General features: G+C 39.0%; 1 protein-coding gene across 1 annotated transcript in view; it reads right to left on the bottom strand.

Moving 5' to 3' along the window:
- Window positions 1–1932: 1932 nt before the first annotated feature.
- PCNX2 (pecanex 2) overlaps window positions 1933–14517 on the bottom strand; it is a gene marked incomplete at both ends in the record, with an annotated part of 114397 nt that continues 101812 nt past the window's right edge. The window contains 6 exons of the mRNA XM_083371500.1: window positions 1933–2103; window positions 2756–3216; window positions 7120–7295; window positions 9556–9830; window positions 11618–11848; window positions 12479–12623. Of these exons, the coding sequence (XP_083227626.1) occupies window positions 1933–2103; window positions 2756–3216; window positions 7120–7295; window positions 9556–9830; window positions 11618–11848; window positions 12479–12623 (1459 nt within the window). The remainder of the gene's footprint in view (window positions 2104–2755; window positions 3217–7119; window positions 7296–9555; window positions 9831–11617; window positions 11849–12478; window positions 12624–14517) is intronic.

Consider the following 14517-nt stretch of genomic DNA (forward strand, 5'->3'; position numbering starts at 1 on the left):
ACCCGTCCCAGGAGCTGCAAAGAGCTGCAGAGGGTCAGCATGTCTCTGTGATCCCATTTATGTATTGCCAGGTAGGAGGACAAGATAGCAAATACAGGCTCAGTTGTTGTACCTGAGCCAACATGCGTTCATGGTTGAAGTTGGCCTGGGAGAATCGAGGTTTAAGATCCCACCTGCCTTGAACCCCACAAGGTTATTTTGAGTCATTTACAATCCAACCCATCTCATAATTGCTGGGGTAAGCAAAAAAAAATGAGGCAAGAGCTTGGTCAACACCATGTTAAGCTCTTAAAGGAAATACATACAAGCAACCACAACTTGGTGCAAAATAAGCCATGTCTTAGAAATAAAAGAAGGTAAGAAAAATGACCCAAAGCAGCATGCACCTTCCATAAATATATAAATATATTGTGTAAAATACTGTAAATTCTGTAAAAGGACAAAATCAAGACACTGGTACTTGTAAAGTTTTTAATTACAAAAAAAATCGACAAGTCTGTTCATATAAGAGAACACAAAAGCAATTTCGAGCTGTTAAGTTTCTCGGTTGCAGAAAAAAGCATGGCGTTTTGTTGTGAGGATGAACAACCTTGCAGTGGTTTGCAAATAAGGAGCACTGTTGGCTTTGTGAAGACTATGCATGCATCGGCTGTACTTGGTTCATAGTAGTATGTTGCCTGGCACTTTTATGGACAATTTCATTATGGCTGCATGCAGTGGACTACCTCCACAATTAATACGTTGCAGCACAAAATTGTCACCTGCATAACACTTCAAACTGTAAGGTCCCGGTCCCTTATGTGAACTTGAGATATCATATTGATCTAATCAGATAACCCAAGCGGAGACTTCTTGATCAAGCAGCACTTTATTTGATCAAATTAAGCAGCTGGGTGGCCAACAATCTGGAACGCTGGCAGAGTTACGTCCAGAAGTGCCACACCTTAGAAAGTTGGTAGCATTGCTTTATAAACTTTGTTAGCCAATGAAAATCAGACAACAGAGCCATTACATCATAAGGAAGACATCGATCATTCCTGTACACTCCCTTATTCCCTCCTTCAGTACATCGCATCCATGTACATGATTCTCACGCTTTCATGAGATTTCCCTGGTGCAAAAGCTGATTACAAAAAGCAAGAAAGCAACAGTTAGACTAAACAATTTCCCTTTGTTCCAGAACCCTTCAAAACAAAGGCGGCTTTCCTCTTGACGTTTTTTTAAAAAAGATTCTGCATACTAATCTCAAGAGGAGGCAGCTTTCTTTCCTGTTCCATATTCATTGCCTCAATTACAAACAATCCTTTTTTATGCATTATGTATAAAAAGCCCATTATTTAGCATGCAATCATCTATTTGGTTATGAGAAGAGACAGATGTTGATGTGCTTTTTTCCCCCCACTGAACCGCATTCAGATTTTCTTTTCCTTCCAGTCTCGCTACCAAACATGCACCAATCTGGCCCCAGTCCTCCCTGCAAACCACCCCAATCATACTGCCTAGTGTTCCTTTGCAGAGGATGGACGGCCAAAATTGATTTTCTTTTAAATCAAGTTTGGAATTCCAGTAACCTGTGATGTGGGCAGCACTAAATATTATTAGTGAGATATATTATCTCCCTACGTTTTTTTTATGGAGGGCTTTCTTGTGAAGGGTCCCCAAAAACAAAAAGATCCTTTAATTTTTCTTTGTTTTATTCATTCCTCTGACAAACTAACCCAATTTTATTTTTTTTAAAAAAAATCAGCTTTATAAGGCATTATCCCTTCCGCGAGCATCCTCTCTTATCAGGGGTCTCCAGCCTTGGCAACTTTACGACGTGTGGACTTCGACTCCCAGAATTCCTCAGCCAGCCGTGCTGGCTGAAGAATTCTGGGAGTCGAAGTCCACACGTCGTAAAGTTGCCAAGGTTGGGAGACCCCCTGCTCTATATTACTCTTCAGAAAGGCTGTGTTGAGAAGCAGAGTCTTCTAGTTCCATATCTTCTTGGCTGGCCCTTCTGCATTCCACCATATGGCTTATCAGGAGAGCGTGAGTGGTTCCTAGGTCCCTCCACTGTCTGGATTGAGTACCATCAGTTGCTTCATAATCATCAGACAACTGCTTTTGAAAAAAAAATAAGAGACAGTATCATTAGTGTTCTAACAGCACCATTCAAAGAAGCATTGCCAAAAAGAGTCAGTATTTGGAGGCCATGTTCAACTTTGTCACCAGATATTTTCACCTTGATATCTCAGGTTTCATCATAATCTACCACATCTAATATAAGGGAAGGAATTGCGGTAAAGCCAGAAAACCAACCCGGGCACTTGCAAAAAACAGTTCAGGAATTTACTAAATGTTATTCAGTGGCAGATATGGAGTAATCAACAAAGCCGATCTAAGGTTTAGTAGCAACAGGGGTGCTTGTGAAGTAGCTGTAGGTGATACCGCTTTTGTGGAGCGTGAGAAAGTAGCAATATTGTCAATGCTGACTCAAATAACCTAAACACGAATTTAATCAGTGGCTGCCTAGCCCACCTTTCTCCTTGGACCCTTTCATATGATAATTTTAATATAACTATATATGCCATAGAAACAAGCATTTGTAGTTACACGTGGTTAAGGAGCCATAAATAGCCAATCCCTTTGGCAGAACAAGGCACTATAATTGATTAATTGCCATCCAGTTGGTTACAGATCTTAACAACTATATAGACGGGCTTTCTCCAGGACAGAATAAGGCAGAAAGTTCACCTTTTTGGCTATATCTTACCCGTATGGCCTCCTGCTTGTTACGGTTTGCTGCTCTAGCGGAGGGCCCAATTGCAATATTAACACTACTGGATGATTGGGTATCTGTTGTGTTTCCTCCTTCAGCTGCAGACAACCCAGAAATGACCAGTGCACTTGAGAAACTTCTTTTACCAAACAAGAGGCTGAGAGTAGAACTAGTGGATGAGGCCAGACTAGACGTGAGCACAGCCCCAGCTCGCTCCTGCACTGTTAGTTGGCCCAAGATAGGGATGGCAGCGGTTGGGGAGAACACAGAGGTGGCAGAATTGTGGAAGGAGAGTTGGCTGTCAGAAAGTCTTGGGGCAATTTCATGAGCCGAAGTGGAAGTCTCGATGAAGGGTGGATGACTCTCTAAGATTGGACCAGAATGACTTGAGCGAGGGGGCCTTTGACTCAAAGTAGCATGCGTCTGAACAGACTGGCTCCTGAATTTTCTCCTGCCTTTAAAAAGAAAAAGAAAAAAGAAAGAAAAAATCATTTGGAGAAACTCTATCCATAATTAAACCCTTCAAATCATCTCCCCACTATTCAATTAATGCCCAGTGCAAAGCACTACTCCCATTTTTTTCCCAAGGACATCAGTTTAATAAACATGCTTAACCAGAAAATCTGAAAGATTTAATAGCAATAGCATTTAGAATTATATACCGCTATCCTACTGCTTTACATTACTCTCTGAGTGGTTTAAAGTGTCAGCCCATTGTCCCCAGCAATCTGGGTCCTCATTTTACTGACCTCAGAAGGATAAAAGGCTAAGTTAACCTTGAGCCGGTCAGGATTGAACTCCTGACAGTGGGCAGAGTTAGCCTGCAATACTACATTCTAACCACTGCGCCACCATGGTTCAAGGCTTTAAGGCATACAGGTGAAACTCGAAAAATTAGAATATCGTGCAAAAGTTCATTTATTTCAGTAATGCAACTTAAAAGGGGAAAATAATATATGAGATACTCATTACATGCAAAGCAAGATAGTTCAAGCCGTGATTTGTCATAATTGTGATGATTATGGCTTACAGCTCATGAAAACCCCAAATCCACAATCTCAGAAAATTAGAATATTGTGAAAAGGTGCAATATTCTAGGCTCAGTGTCCCACTCTAATCAGCTAATTAAGCCATAACACCTGCAAAGGGTTCCTGAGCCTTTAAATGGTCTCTCAGTCTGGTTCAGTAGGAATCACAATCATGCGGAAGACTGCTGACCTGACAGTTGTGCAGAAAACTATCATTGACACCCTCCATAAGGAGGGAAAGCCTCAAAAGGTAATTGCAAAAGAAGTTGGATGTTCCCAAAGTGCTGTATCAAAGCACATTAATAGAAAGTTATGTGGAAGGGAAAAGTGTGGAAGAAAAAGGTGCACGAGCAGCAGGGATGACCGCAGCCTGGAGAGGATTGTCAGGAAAAGGCCATTCAAAAGTGTTGGGGACTTTCACAAGGAGTGGACTGAGGCTGGAGTCAGTGCATCAAGAGCCACCACACACAGACGGATCCTGGACAAGGGCTTCAAATGTCGTATTCCTCTTGTCAAGCCGCTCCTGAACAACAAACAACGTCAGAAGCGTCCTACCTGGGCTAAAGAAAAACAGACCTGGTCTATTGCTCAGTGGTCCAAAGTCCTCTTTTCTGATGAGAGCAACTTTTGCATCTCATTTGGAAACCAAGGACCCAGAGTCTGGAGGAAGAATGGAGAGGCACACACTGCAAGATGATTTAGCTCATTAGTGCAGGTTCGCATCCCACCAGGCTCAAGGTTGACTCAGCCTTCCATCCTTCCGAGGTAGGTAAAATGAGGACCCAGATTGTTGGGGGCAATAAGCTGACCTTGTAATAATGCCGCTTGGGGTGTGTGTGCGAAAGCCCTAATAAGCAGGCATATACATAGAATGAAGGCTATTGCTAAGCACATTGATTTGTGCCTTCGATTGTAAGCCGCCCTGAGTCCTCGGAGAAGGGCGGGATATAAATGGGATTTTAAAAAAAAATCAGCTTGAAAAGGGTAATATTTCAGCCCAGGTTATTATATAATAATGCAAAGACACCTTTCAACATTTGCCTAAATCAATCTACATTACTGAGTAGTAGTAGTAGTAGTAGTAGTAGTAGTAGTAGTAGTAGTAGTAACAGTTCATCCTGAGGTGCTTCTGGGTTGAAAGGATTAGCCAGTGACATCACTATTGCTTGGGGGATTCCCAGTTGGGGGGCTCCTTTCATGTCCCCAGGAGGAGCTGGAGCGAAGGACAGGAGTTCATTCCACCCCATGGCGTACTCAGGTCTTAAATATAGGCTTGCTGCTTGTCAAGCCAGTGTCCTAACCACATGTGCCATCATGCTCCTAATAGTAGTAATAGTAGTAGTAATAGCAGTAGTAGTAATAGATGTAATAATAGATGTAGCAATGTAGGAATACTTCACTTATTCATACTTATTGATGTCAACCAAGGGCATTTTGTAAACCCTCATTTCACTTTGTGGCTCCTGACAGGATTAGTGCCAAAAAATGTGCCATAGTGGAGAATCTGCAGTTGGTTCCTGCAAGCAGGTACAATTCAGAATCAGTAAAGCTAGATATGAATTTTAGACTTTTATGAAAGGCAAAGATTCTCAGCAAGTCTTGACTTAACCGTGGAAATCCCTAGATGACTTTGAGCTACTGTCTCTTTTTAGCTCAAGCTATCTCATCGAGTTGTTGGTGTGGGAATAAAAATAAAGAGAACTGGCAATACAGTGTAACCCATTCTTAAATGGCATGAGAAACAATGTATAATCAATACATACATATATGCGAACATACAGTGATCAATGTGCATTTTCTATTAAAATCTGCTTGGCTTACTATATATATTAAATACACGTGAAATAATAATTAAAACTTATATGGGGACTAGTTTTATATTGGAAGCAACAATTAAATATTCTATTTTTTCTTCTTGGAACAATTAAGCATATACTAAATCATTTTTGTAGTTAATCTATGTTGTACCCCACTACCTTCTATTTTAAAGTTGTAAAATTATTAATCTTCTGATATTCTTTTGAATGTAAACCCTTAAATGTTATTGCAGTTAAAAGTGGAGTAGGAAAGTTTTAGTTGCAGACTCATAGAAAAGTTCATTTTTTTCGGTTCCTTAAATTTCATTCTTTGATGATTACTTTAATGCTAATATTGTTAAATAAAAAGTAAAAATATACTGTAGCTAGGAAGCACTGTATGGTGAGAATTCTGGTATGCTGACATTCACAGTCAAAAGTAATTAAACATCTGCTCTCATTTTAAACAGTTAATCTGACCACTGTCCAAAAATATCCCATACATGTCTTTAATTCAGTGGTTAAAGTGTGTTATAGTAGACCACCCATATTTCCACATAAATAACTCAATTTCTGCAAAAACTTAGGAAACAAAAGAATCTTTTATATCCTTTTATAAATACATTTTTGAAGCTTAAAACCCACTCCATCCCTACATTTACTCAGAGAACTTTGACTGTTAGAGTTGTAGATGAAAAGATAAAGCCAAATAAAATTAATTATTAAATTATTTGATTCATTTAAAAGATTTGTAAGGCCGCCCACACAAAGTAAACTTCCTTGGGTTATTCATATTTGTTGTGTTATAGTTAAGCTTGTTTTTCCAATTACCTATGGAGTAGCCCGTGAAAGCAAATAGGCATACAATACTGTTAAATAATTGGAGCAGTTTAGCAGCAATATTCATTGTAAGCTTAGTATTACTATGTATGGGTAGATATTGTCAGAATATTTCTGTGCGTTAATTCTAAGGTCAGTAGGCATACTCATACCACAGCAGGTAACCGCAACATTTATGGCCCCAGTTCCAGGACAGGGTTATAAGCTTTTTTAAACCCATTAATTTCAAAAGAAGCTGAGGTGGCATCAAAAGCAGTTGAAATGCAAGATTCCTTCATGAATCTGGTTCATGGGATATCAAAAACTCTCTTTTGCTACGGACCTATCTCTGCTCCTGGGCCAGTGAGAGAGAGGCATAGGCCTCCAGTAGAAGGCAAGTTGATGTCCCTTATGTCACAATACTATCACAAAAATGATACAAGTGATGCAATTGGTGTCATTTGCAGTATAACATCATGATAAATTTGCTCTCATTGCAGATAGGCCAAGGGGTTCAGGGGAACAGCTTGATATTGACTAGGCACTGGAATATCTTTTGGACTAAGCCAGGGTTCTAGTGTCACATTCCGTGCTATAGTTTTATTTTTGCAACGCCTTGTGTTTCACTTGGATTATACGCCATCTATACTTTTTCATTATTGGTCAACCTATAATACCCTTCTGCCAGGGAACAAATGCAACTGAGAATTAGTACCTGAGAACTGAGCGACTTGAAAGGAAGGGTGCAGTTGGGGTGTGCTGTTCCTTGTATGCTGGGAGCTGCTGCTCTGGCTTGAATTATTAGCTGGATTACTGCTGGAAGATCCATTCCTGCTGGCACCTTCCTCGCAGCTTCCTCTACTGTGGTTTGGGTTACAGTCCTTCCGCATTCTGTTAGAAAAGAGATAGTCAGGGGCACCAGAATACACTGGAGTTTTCAGGGGCAGATTCTGTGGAACATAAGCAGGAAGGTAATTTCCCTTTGCTTCCAATGTCTTTGTTTTCCACAGTGGGAACACAGCGCTGGGCCAGAAAGACCGTTCTTTGAAAAATATAATAGGAAGTTTTACTTCTCAGAATTGTTTTACGTTTCTTTGGCAAATTATGGGAAAGGCAGATGTTCATCGACATCTCTCTGTCAGCTTTCATACTGGGCTCATATGAAACATATAATATTTTGGCCAATAATAGCAATGAGCTGTGCAAGTTGCACATGAAATATTCCACTGAAAATATTTCATATAAAAAAACAGTGTTGAAATGCAGTGGTAATGGAATTTGCACTTTGGACATACCTCCTGACAGTGTTTTCCCCCTACATTTTTCTTTGATCCTAGCAGCTCACTATTTAGTCATTCTCTTCCTCATTTTATTTTCAGAGCTAGTTCAGATTAAAATACGTAAGTGGATGAAAACCAATAAGCTGCATGGCTGAGTGGAAATTTGAGCTTGACCTTAGCCTCACATTTTAATGGTGTGTGGGAGCTCCAAATATTGCTGAATTACAATTGTCAGTCACAAACAGCTCCAGTCAGTCCATCATCGGTGGCAAATGTTAGGGTTAAGGTAGTTGTTTTTCAGCAATATTTGATGGATCACAGGTCTCCAGTCTCTGCTCCAACCACTAAACCATGCTAGATCCCATGCTATGATCTGCACTATTAATATGTGTGATGTAGAAGTCCCATAAACAGGACAATCTATTTATTTTTAAAACAAGATACGCTGCCATGTCCAGAATACAACTAGAATGCTAGCTTGGGGAATAAAGATGTTTAAGGCCTGCATTCCCCCCCCCCCCCCGAAGTGTATCCCTCCTCTCTTTTAAGTTGTTATTATCCTCACTGAAAATAGTTGCAGGAAAAGTTGGGAGGTCCATTTTGGTTCTTAGTTTGTAGAACATGAGTCATTTAGGATCTCTTTTATTTCTGTTTCTGAACAGTTGCAAAACTCTTCAACTCATCCAGATATTTTAATTCTGAAAAATCAAATGCTGAAAAAAAAATCTCAAGTGACAAATTTGCCTGGCTATTTCATATGTCATTATTAACCCTATGACCCAGTTCCATAGTAAATTGAGAAATTCACTGCAGTAGAATATATTCTACAAATTCTGCAGTTTAGGTCATTTGATCAAATGTATTACTTTGTTATTTGTCAAAGGCGAATTTGGTTCAGTGTCAACAGAGTGGTAACAGATGATTCTGCATCGCGGCATTCAGTCTCAGTCCATTTAAATTATAAAATACCGCAACATTATTGGAAGGTGCAGAATAGCTGGTATTTGGAGAAAGATGGAGCCATAGAGGATGAAAAAAACAACATTCCTCTGGAGGTACATACTGTTCTACAATAATGTACTTGCCTCCTTTCTGTCAAGTTTTACAAATCTTTGCCACTAGCATATTGTACCGCAGATTCCTTTTCTTACTTGCTGTTAATGTTCAGAGGAAATGTTATACAAAAATTCAGAAAATCTGAAAGGAGTGAGTTCCTGCTATATACAGGTGAGTTCCATATACGTACATACATACATATGTGCGTGTGTGCGTGTATCTGACAAAATTGTATATAGCATATATATCTGACAAATACACACACACACACGTATTATTACAGTGAATTTCTTTCAATTAGCAACTGCCTAAATATAATGAAGGGACCATGAATATGTAGGATGCTCAGTTCAATCCGGATGGAATGAGAATACGATAGGAATGGATGAATCTCTTTTGTGGTTTAACTTCTGAAACGAAGGGCTCCTGGGAAACAGCCGTGAGGGGCAAAAGAGAATGTGCATATAACTCTTACAACTACATAAGGAGGGAGGCAAATCAGTGCTTTGGTTGCTGATCTAATTTAAGTGGATAGTAAGTAACTCCACTTAGTAGTATTTGATTTCTATAGCCACCCAGAGTAATTTGCTGAGATGGGCGGCTATAGAAATCAAGTAAATAAAATAAGTAAATGAATTAATATAAACTCTATTTTAGGCAGTGGAGACAGAAGGCAGCATGTATCGCTTAAAGTTCTCATTTAAAAAGTCTATCTTGCATTTTGAGAGCCCTAAGATGTCCTTTAAGATATCAGCTGAGATGCAATGGAAGATCTCTGGTAATGAGCCCCCCCTCTCCCCCCCCCCGCTGCTTACCTAAGCCACTTGTTTCTGAACCATCTTTTAATGCTGTTGAGACTTATCGGTCCACCCCAGAGATTTTTCAGCTGTCTGTGAGTGCCTATATAGGATGTGGTCAAAGGAGAAACATACATGGGGTATCCTAGAGGCTGGTCGCATGAAGAATTAATCAGGTTCCTCAACACCTGTTTATTGTTTTGGATGCTGCCTCGTTCTGGGTTACGATTGCGTAAAAAAATCAGTTCCTGTTGCTGTCCTGCCCACAGCCCTCGGACACATTCCTTGTTAACCTAGAAATAAACAAAAGTACAAAACCATGTGGAAACATTTTGGAGAGAAAATGAATGGGGGTTGCAATCCACCTGCTGTTTGCACTGCAGAGTTGTTTACTTCAAGGCCACAGGGCCATTTGCAAGTGCTGGGCCTGCTATAGTTTCTCCCACCCTTCCTCTGAAAAATCGGGAGGAGGGAAGGTCATAATCTGCTATGAGAAATAGAGCATTTAGATTTATATTAAGCGCAGGAGATGATTTTTGGAAGATACAGACTTTTCTTTCAATGTTAAAAAGAGGAGCAATGTTACGTAGGCCAGGCTGGAGTGGGAGAAGAATGTACTCTTCGATGGATACATAACAATGCAAAAATTTATGGCATGGTAACAGCTCAGCTGTATGAATGCTTTCGCTTTGTTGGAAGTAAAAGTTTATTTTTTCATCATCTCTTTGACTCCTGGTCAGTCTTGAAAAAAGGAGGAGCCAAAGGAACATGGAATCTATCAATACTGTAATCTAGCACTAAGGCTAAAATGAGCATAGGTTAAGTTTCTTGTGCACCTGAGAACTGTAGACATTTGCAATAATGGTGAATATCTGTAGCTCAGGTGTAGAATGAGGGCGAAAGTTCATTCTCCGAGCTTGTGGATTGGTTTCCAAATGTTTCGTTACCAGGCTAGGTAACATCTTTGTTACCTAGCCTGGTAACCTAATGTTTGGAAGCCAACCCACAAGCTCGGAGAACGAACCTTCACCCTCAACTGTAGACATTCCATCAAGCCATGTTCAACAATGAGCTGAACACTGCTGCTTTATATTCATACATACACCTTCACTCCTAGACTACAGGTAGTCCTTGACTTATAACCATTTAGTCAGTGACCATTCAAAGTTACAACAGCACTGAAGAAAATGACTTATGACTTACTTATGGCCATTTTTCAACTTAGGACCGTTGCAGCAACAATGCTCAGGGGATCAAAATTTGGATGCTTGGCAACTGGCATGTATTTGTGACGGTTGCAGAGTCCCAGAGTCATATGGTCACTTTTTTATGACCTTCTGACAAGCAAAGTCCATTGGGAAGCCAGATTCAATTAACAACAGTGATAGTAACTTAACAACTGCAGAGATTCGTTTAACAACTGTGGCAGGAGAGGTAATAAAAATGGGGCAAAACTCACTTAACAACTGTCTACTTAAGTAGTGGAAATTTGGAGCTCAATTGTGCTTGTAAAGTCAAGGACCACCTGTATTGCTCTATGAGAAACATTAAGTGAGAAATATATAAACATGACAACTATAAATCACTGTATGTTTTAGTTCACTCTGTGGGATTCGTTGGGTATTTTTAGGGCAATGGTTCCCATGTATATTTTCTTTTGGGAAGCAGTGCCCCTAATTAGGTTAGAATTTACTGATCTAATAGGGATGGAAGGCTAATTTCAATAGCCAGTCAAACTAGTTTCTTTGAAATAAAAAAATAATAAAGCTATGATCCTACCGAATTACCCACCCTCTGTTGATAAAATGCTTTTAAAAATAAGAAAGCAAAAACAACGACCAGAGTCAGCCCACGGGGTTCCTACATGCCTGTTTATCCAAATATTGATTCTGGTCTTGGAAATTGCTGTTCCCATCACTTTGCCACCCCCGCAGTTAAATGGCCTTTAGATCCCAGTTCTAACCTTTGCTAGGCCATTCTGTCAAGAGACTTGCCTAGTTAGAATGGGAATAAAATGCTAAATACAGCAGCTCTGAATCTCAACCATCAGACAATGAAAACGAGGCAGAGGTGATGCTACCTTGATTACTTTGAAGCTTAAGTAGCTTTTGTGGAGCATAATAACTTTATATTCATCCGTTCCTTCTTCCACCACATGCCTAAAAGTAAGGAGCTCTTCTTTGTTTGAGAGGATGGCACTGCGCCAAGCAGGATCCCCTTCATGACAAATCACAACTTTCTCTTCAAAGGACTGAATTGCATCATAAAGAATAGTAGGATCTTCATATTCATCTGGACAAGTGAATTGGTCCTGGTATTAAAGGAAAGGAATGGTTATGATCAGAAATATTTCTGAAGAGATGAAAAGTTTTAGGTTTAGAAACTTCAGTGAAATTGCAAGCCACACTGCATTTGTGCAGAGGTGTAGCAAAAAGCCACAATGAAGGTGTGTAGCAGTTTTGGCTTGCTCCACTAGAATAATCCCATTATTAGCATTTCAGCTGGTTTGAATTATTTTGGGTCCCTCCAGCTTGTGCTGGTTGGTGATACCAGACACCTCCAAAGAGAAAGATGAGAAATTCATTGAAATGTCTGAAATTATCTGGCTTTAAGAATGCATTTTTTTTCCTTTACCACACAAAGTTGGTATGTCTTTTCAATGGTTGAATAAATGAGGGGCGAGTTTTACTATACGTAAAACGATGAAGTGACTAAAATACATCCTAAGATCTACCCTTCCAATAATTAATGGTCTGAGTTATATACCGGTAAGTGCATTTCTTAGAAGAAATTCACAGCCGCACATATACTGTTTCATTTGAATTTAACTGGCCAACGTGTAAGCATTCTGGTTGTCCTTGTTACGCCTACCACATGATCAGTATAATAAAGTTTGTATAACGTACAAGAAGTATTTGCTGGAGAAAAGGGGAAAACTCACTTGATGTAGTTTCAATGACATTCTAATTGCAGGAGCAACAACTTGGTGCAAGAGGTCCATATCTGCAAATACCCATTCATCTCTTGATGTAATTCGAAAATCTCCTTTGAACAAGGCATGGAGGCCATGGAGGAAGGAGTCTAAGCTGTAAACAATCATATTAATTACTCACAGATTCAGTTTCCATTACAGCTGTTGAAAATAAGATCTCTTTCATAGTTGTGACGGAACTCTCTGAGCCTGAGAAAGAAAATGGATGTTTCCAAAATATTGCAGAACAAGAACAGATGGACTTTTTTGTGGAATCAAATAAGCAATTAGTAGCTTACCCATTAAACCAAGACTCGGAAAGAGGATCAAAGGCAATTGGGAGGCACTGCTTTAATACACTTACTGATAAATGAGCGCCAAGTACAAATATCCAATTTACAAGATTCGGTACCCAAAATTTCTTTTTTTCTTTGCAATCTTCCTACTTACTCAGACTCTGTGAGAATGTTGTTTCGTTTTGTTTTTTGTGACCTGCTGTAAATGGTTTAACGTAGTTGCAACTGAAGACTTAGTGTTTGCATTAGATTGTGAGCTTCTGGAAATACTGTGGTTGAAATGGCTACACAAAGGAGTAATAGAAGATTTTTTTAAAAAAAATAATTATGACTTTTCCTCCATTTTGAAGGGCTCCTTCTCAAATGAAGATAAATGGGCTTTTTGAATTTTTCATCCCAGATAATTTCTTAAAACTTGATAACGAAATAGGAGAAATTATCCAACATGTTTCAAAGACGGGATGCTGCATTACTGGTAAATGGAAGAACCTCTTCTCTTGAGATTTAATTAAAGCCTGGAAGCCTGCACACCCACTATAGATAATAGTATATTAAAAGTCAGAATATTCAGAATAACTATCAGATTACCTGTTGGGGCATTTATTTATTTATTTCCTGGCCTTTTTTTATTTTTACAAATAAATCAAGGGGGTGAACATCTCCCACACATCTTCCTTCTATTTTCACAACAACAATCTTGTGAGGTGAACTGAAGCGAACGAAAGTAACTGGCTCAAGGTCACCCACGTGCCTTTCATAGGTAAGGCGGGACTTGAACTCATGGTCTGTTGCTTTCTAACCTGGTGCCTTAACTACTAGACCAAACTGACTAAGGACAGATAGCTACAAATATGATTTCTATAACAAATCCTTCTTTTGAAGACATAAAGCTACGCCCTCCAATTTGCACTGAAGAAGTTCAACAGAACTTAATGTCGATGTCCTATTAATTGTTGAAAACATGGCATAATTTAAAAGATAAATGTTTGCCATCTACTGACATTTACAGTGACAGGTAAATCAAACATTATTTGCATACATTCCATAAGAATATTGCCAGCATGTCTTGCCTTTAAACACTTTTCCTAAATTGATTAGACCATAATTCATGTGTAAATGAATGCAAATTACTAGCTCATGTATATAATGTAAACTTCACTTCTGATGTAGCATACAACTTAGTATTCCTCCCTAAACATTCATTTTGCCCTGTAATGGTAATGGTTTCCTAATGACTGTCAACAGTATAGATATCTTACTTAGTAAAAATTGATGTGTAATATCAACACTTTGCCTATTTAATTTCCAAATAATGTAAATGAGACTGATATATATAACTATGGTTTTCCATGAAAAACAAACACATTATGAACCACTTCCTCTCAAAACAAAGCAAGTGAGTGATGGTCCAATGTGAACAGCACTATAGGGAAAAGGCAGCAATTTTGCATATACTTGGTAGGCAGTAAGTTTCACTAAAAAGAATGAGGTATTTTTTCAAGGCTTCTTCTAGCATTAGAAGAATAGGCAGGTTCTGTACAAAATAATAAGGCTATAATCACTATTTATAAATGGTTATTAGAATAGGTGTTTAAGAGGACAGGGAGACTTTGATTGTCTGGGCATTAGCATGATTAATTGCCTACTTCAGTATCTGAATTGTATATTTGTAATGATTTAATATTATGATTGTTTAAATAAAAAAACATTTTG

The sequence above is a fragment of the Vipera ursinii genome (assembly GCF_947247035.1).
Source record: "Vipera ursinii genome assembly, chromosome: 1".
Lineage (NCBI taxonomy): Eukaryota > Metazoa > Chordata > Lepidosauria > Squamata > Viperidae > Vipera > Vipera ursinii.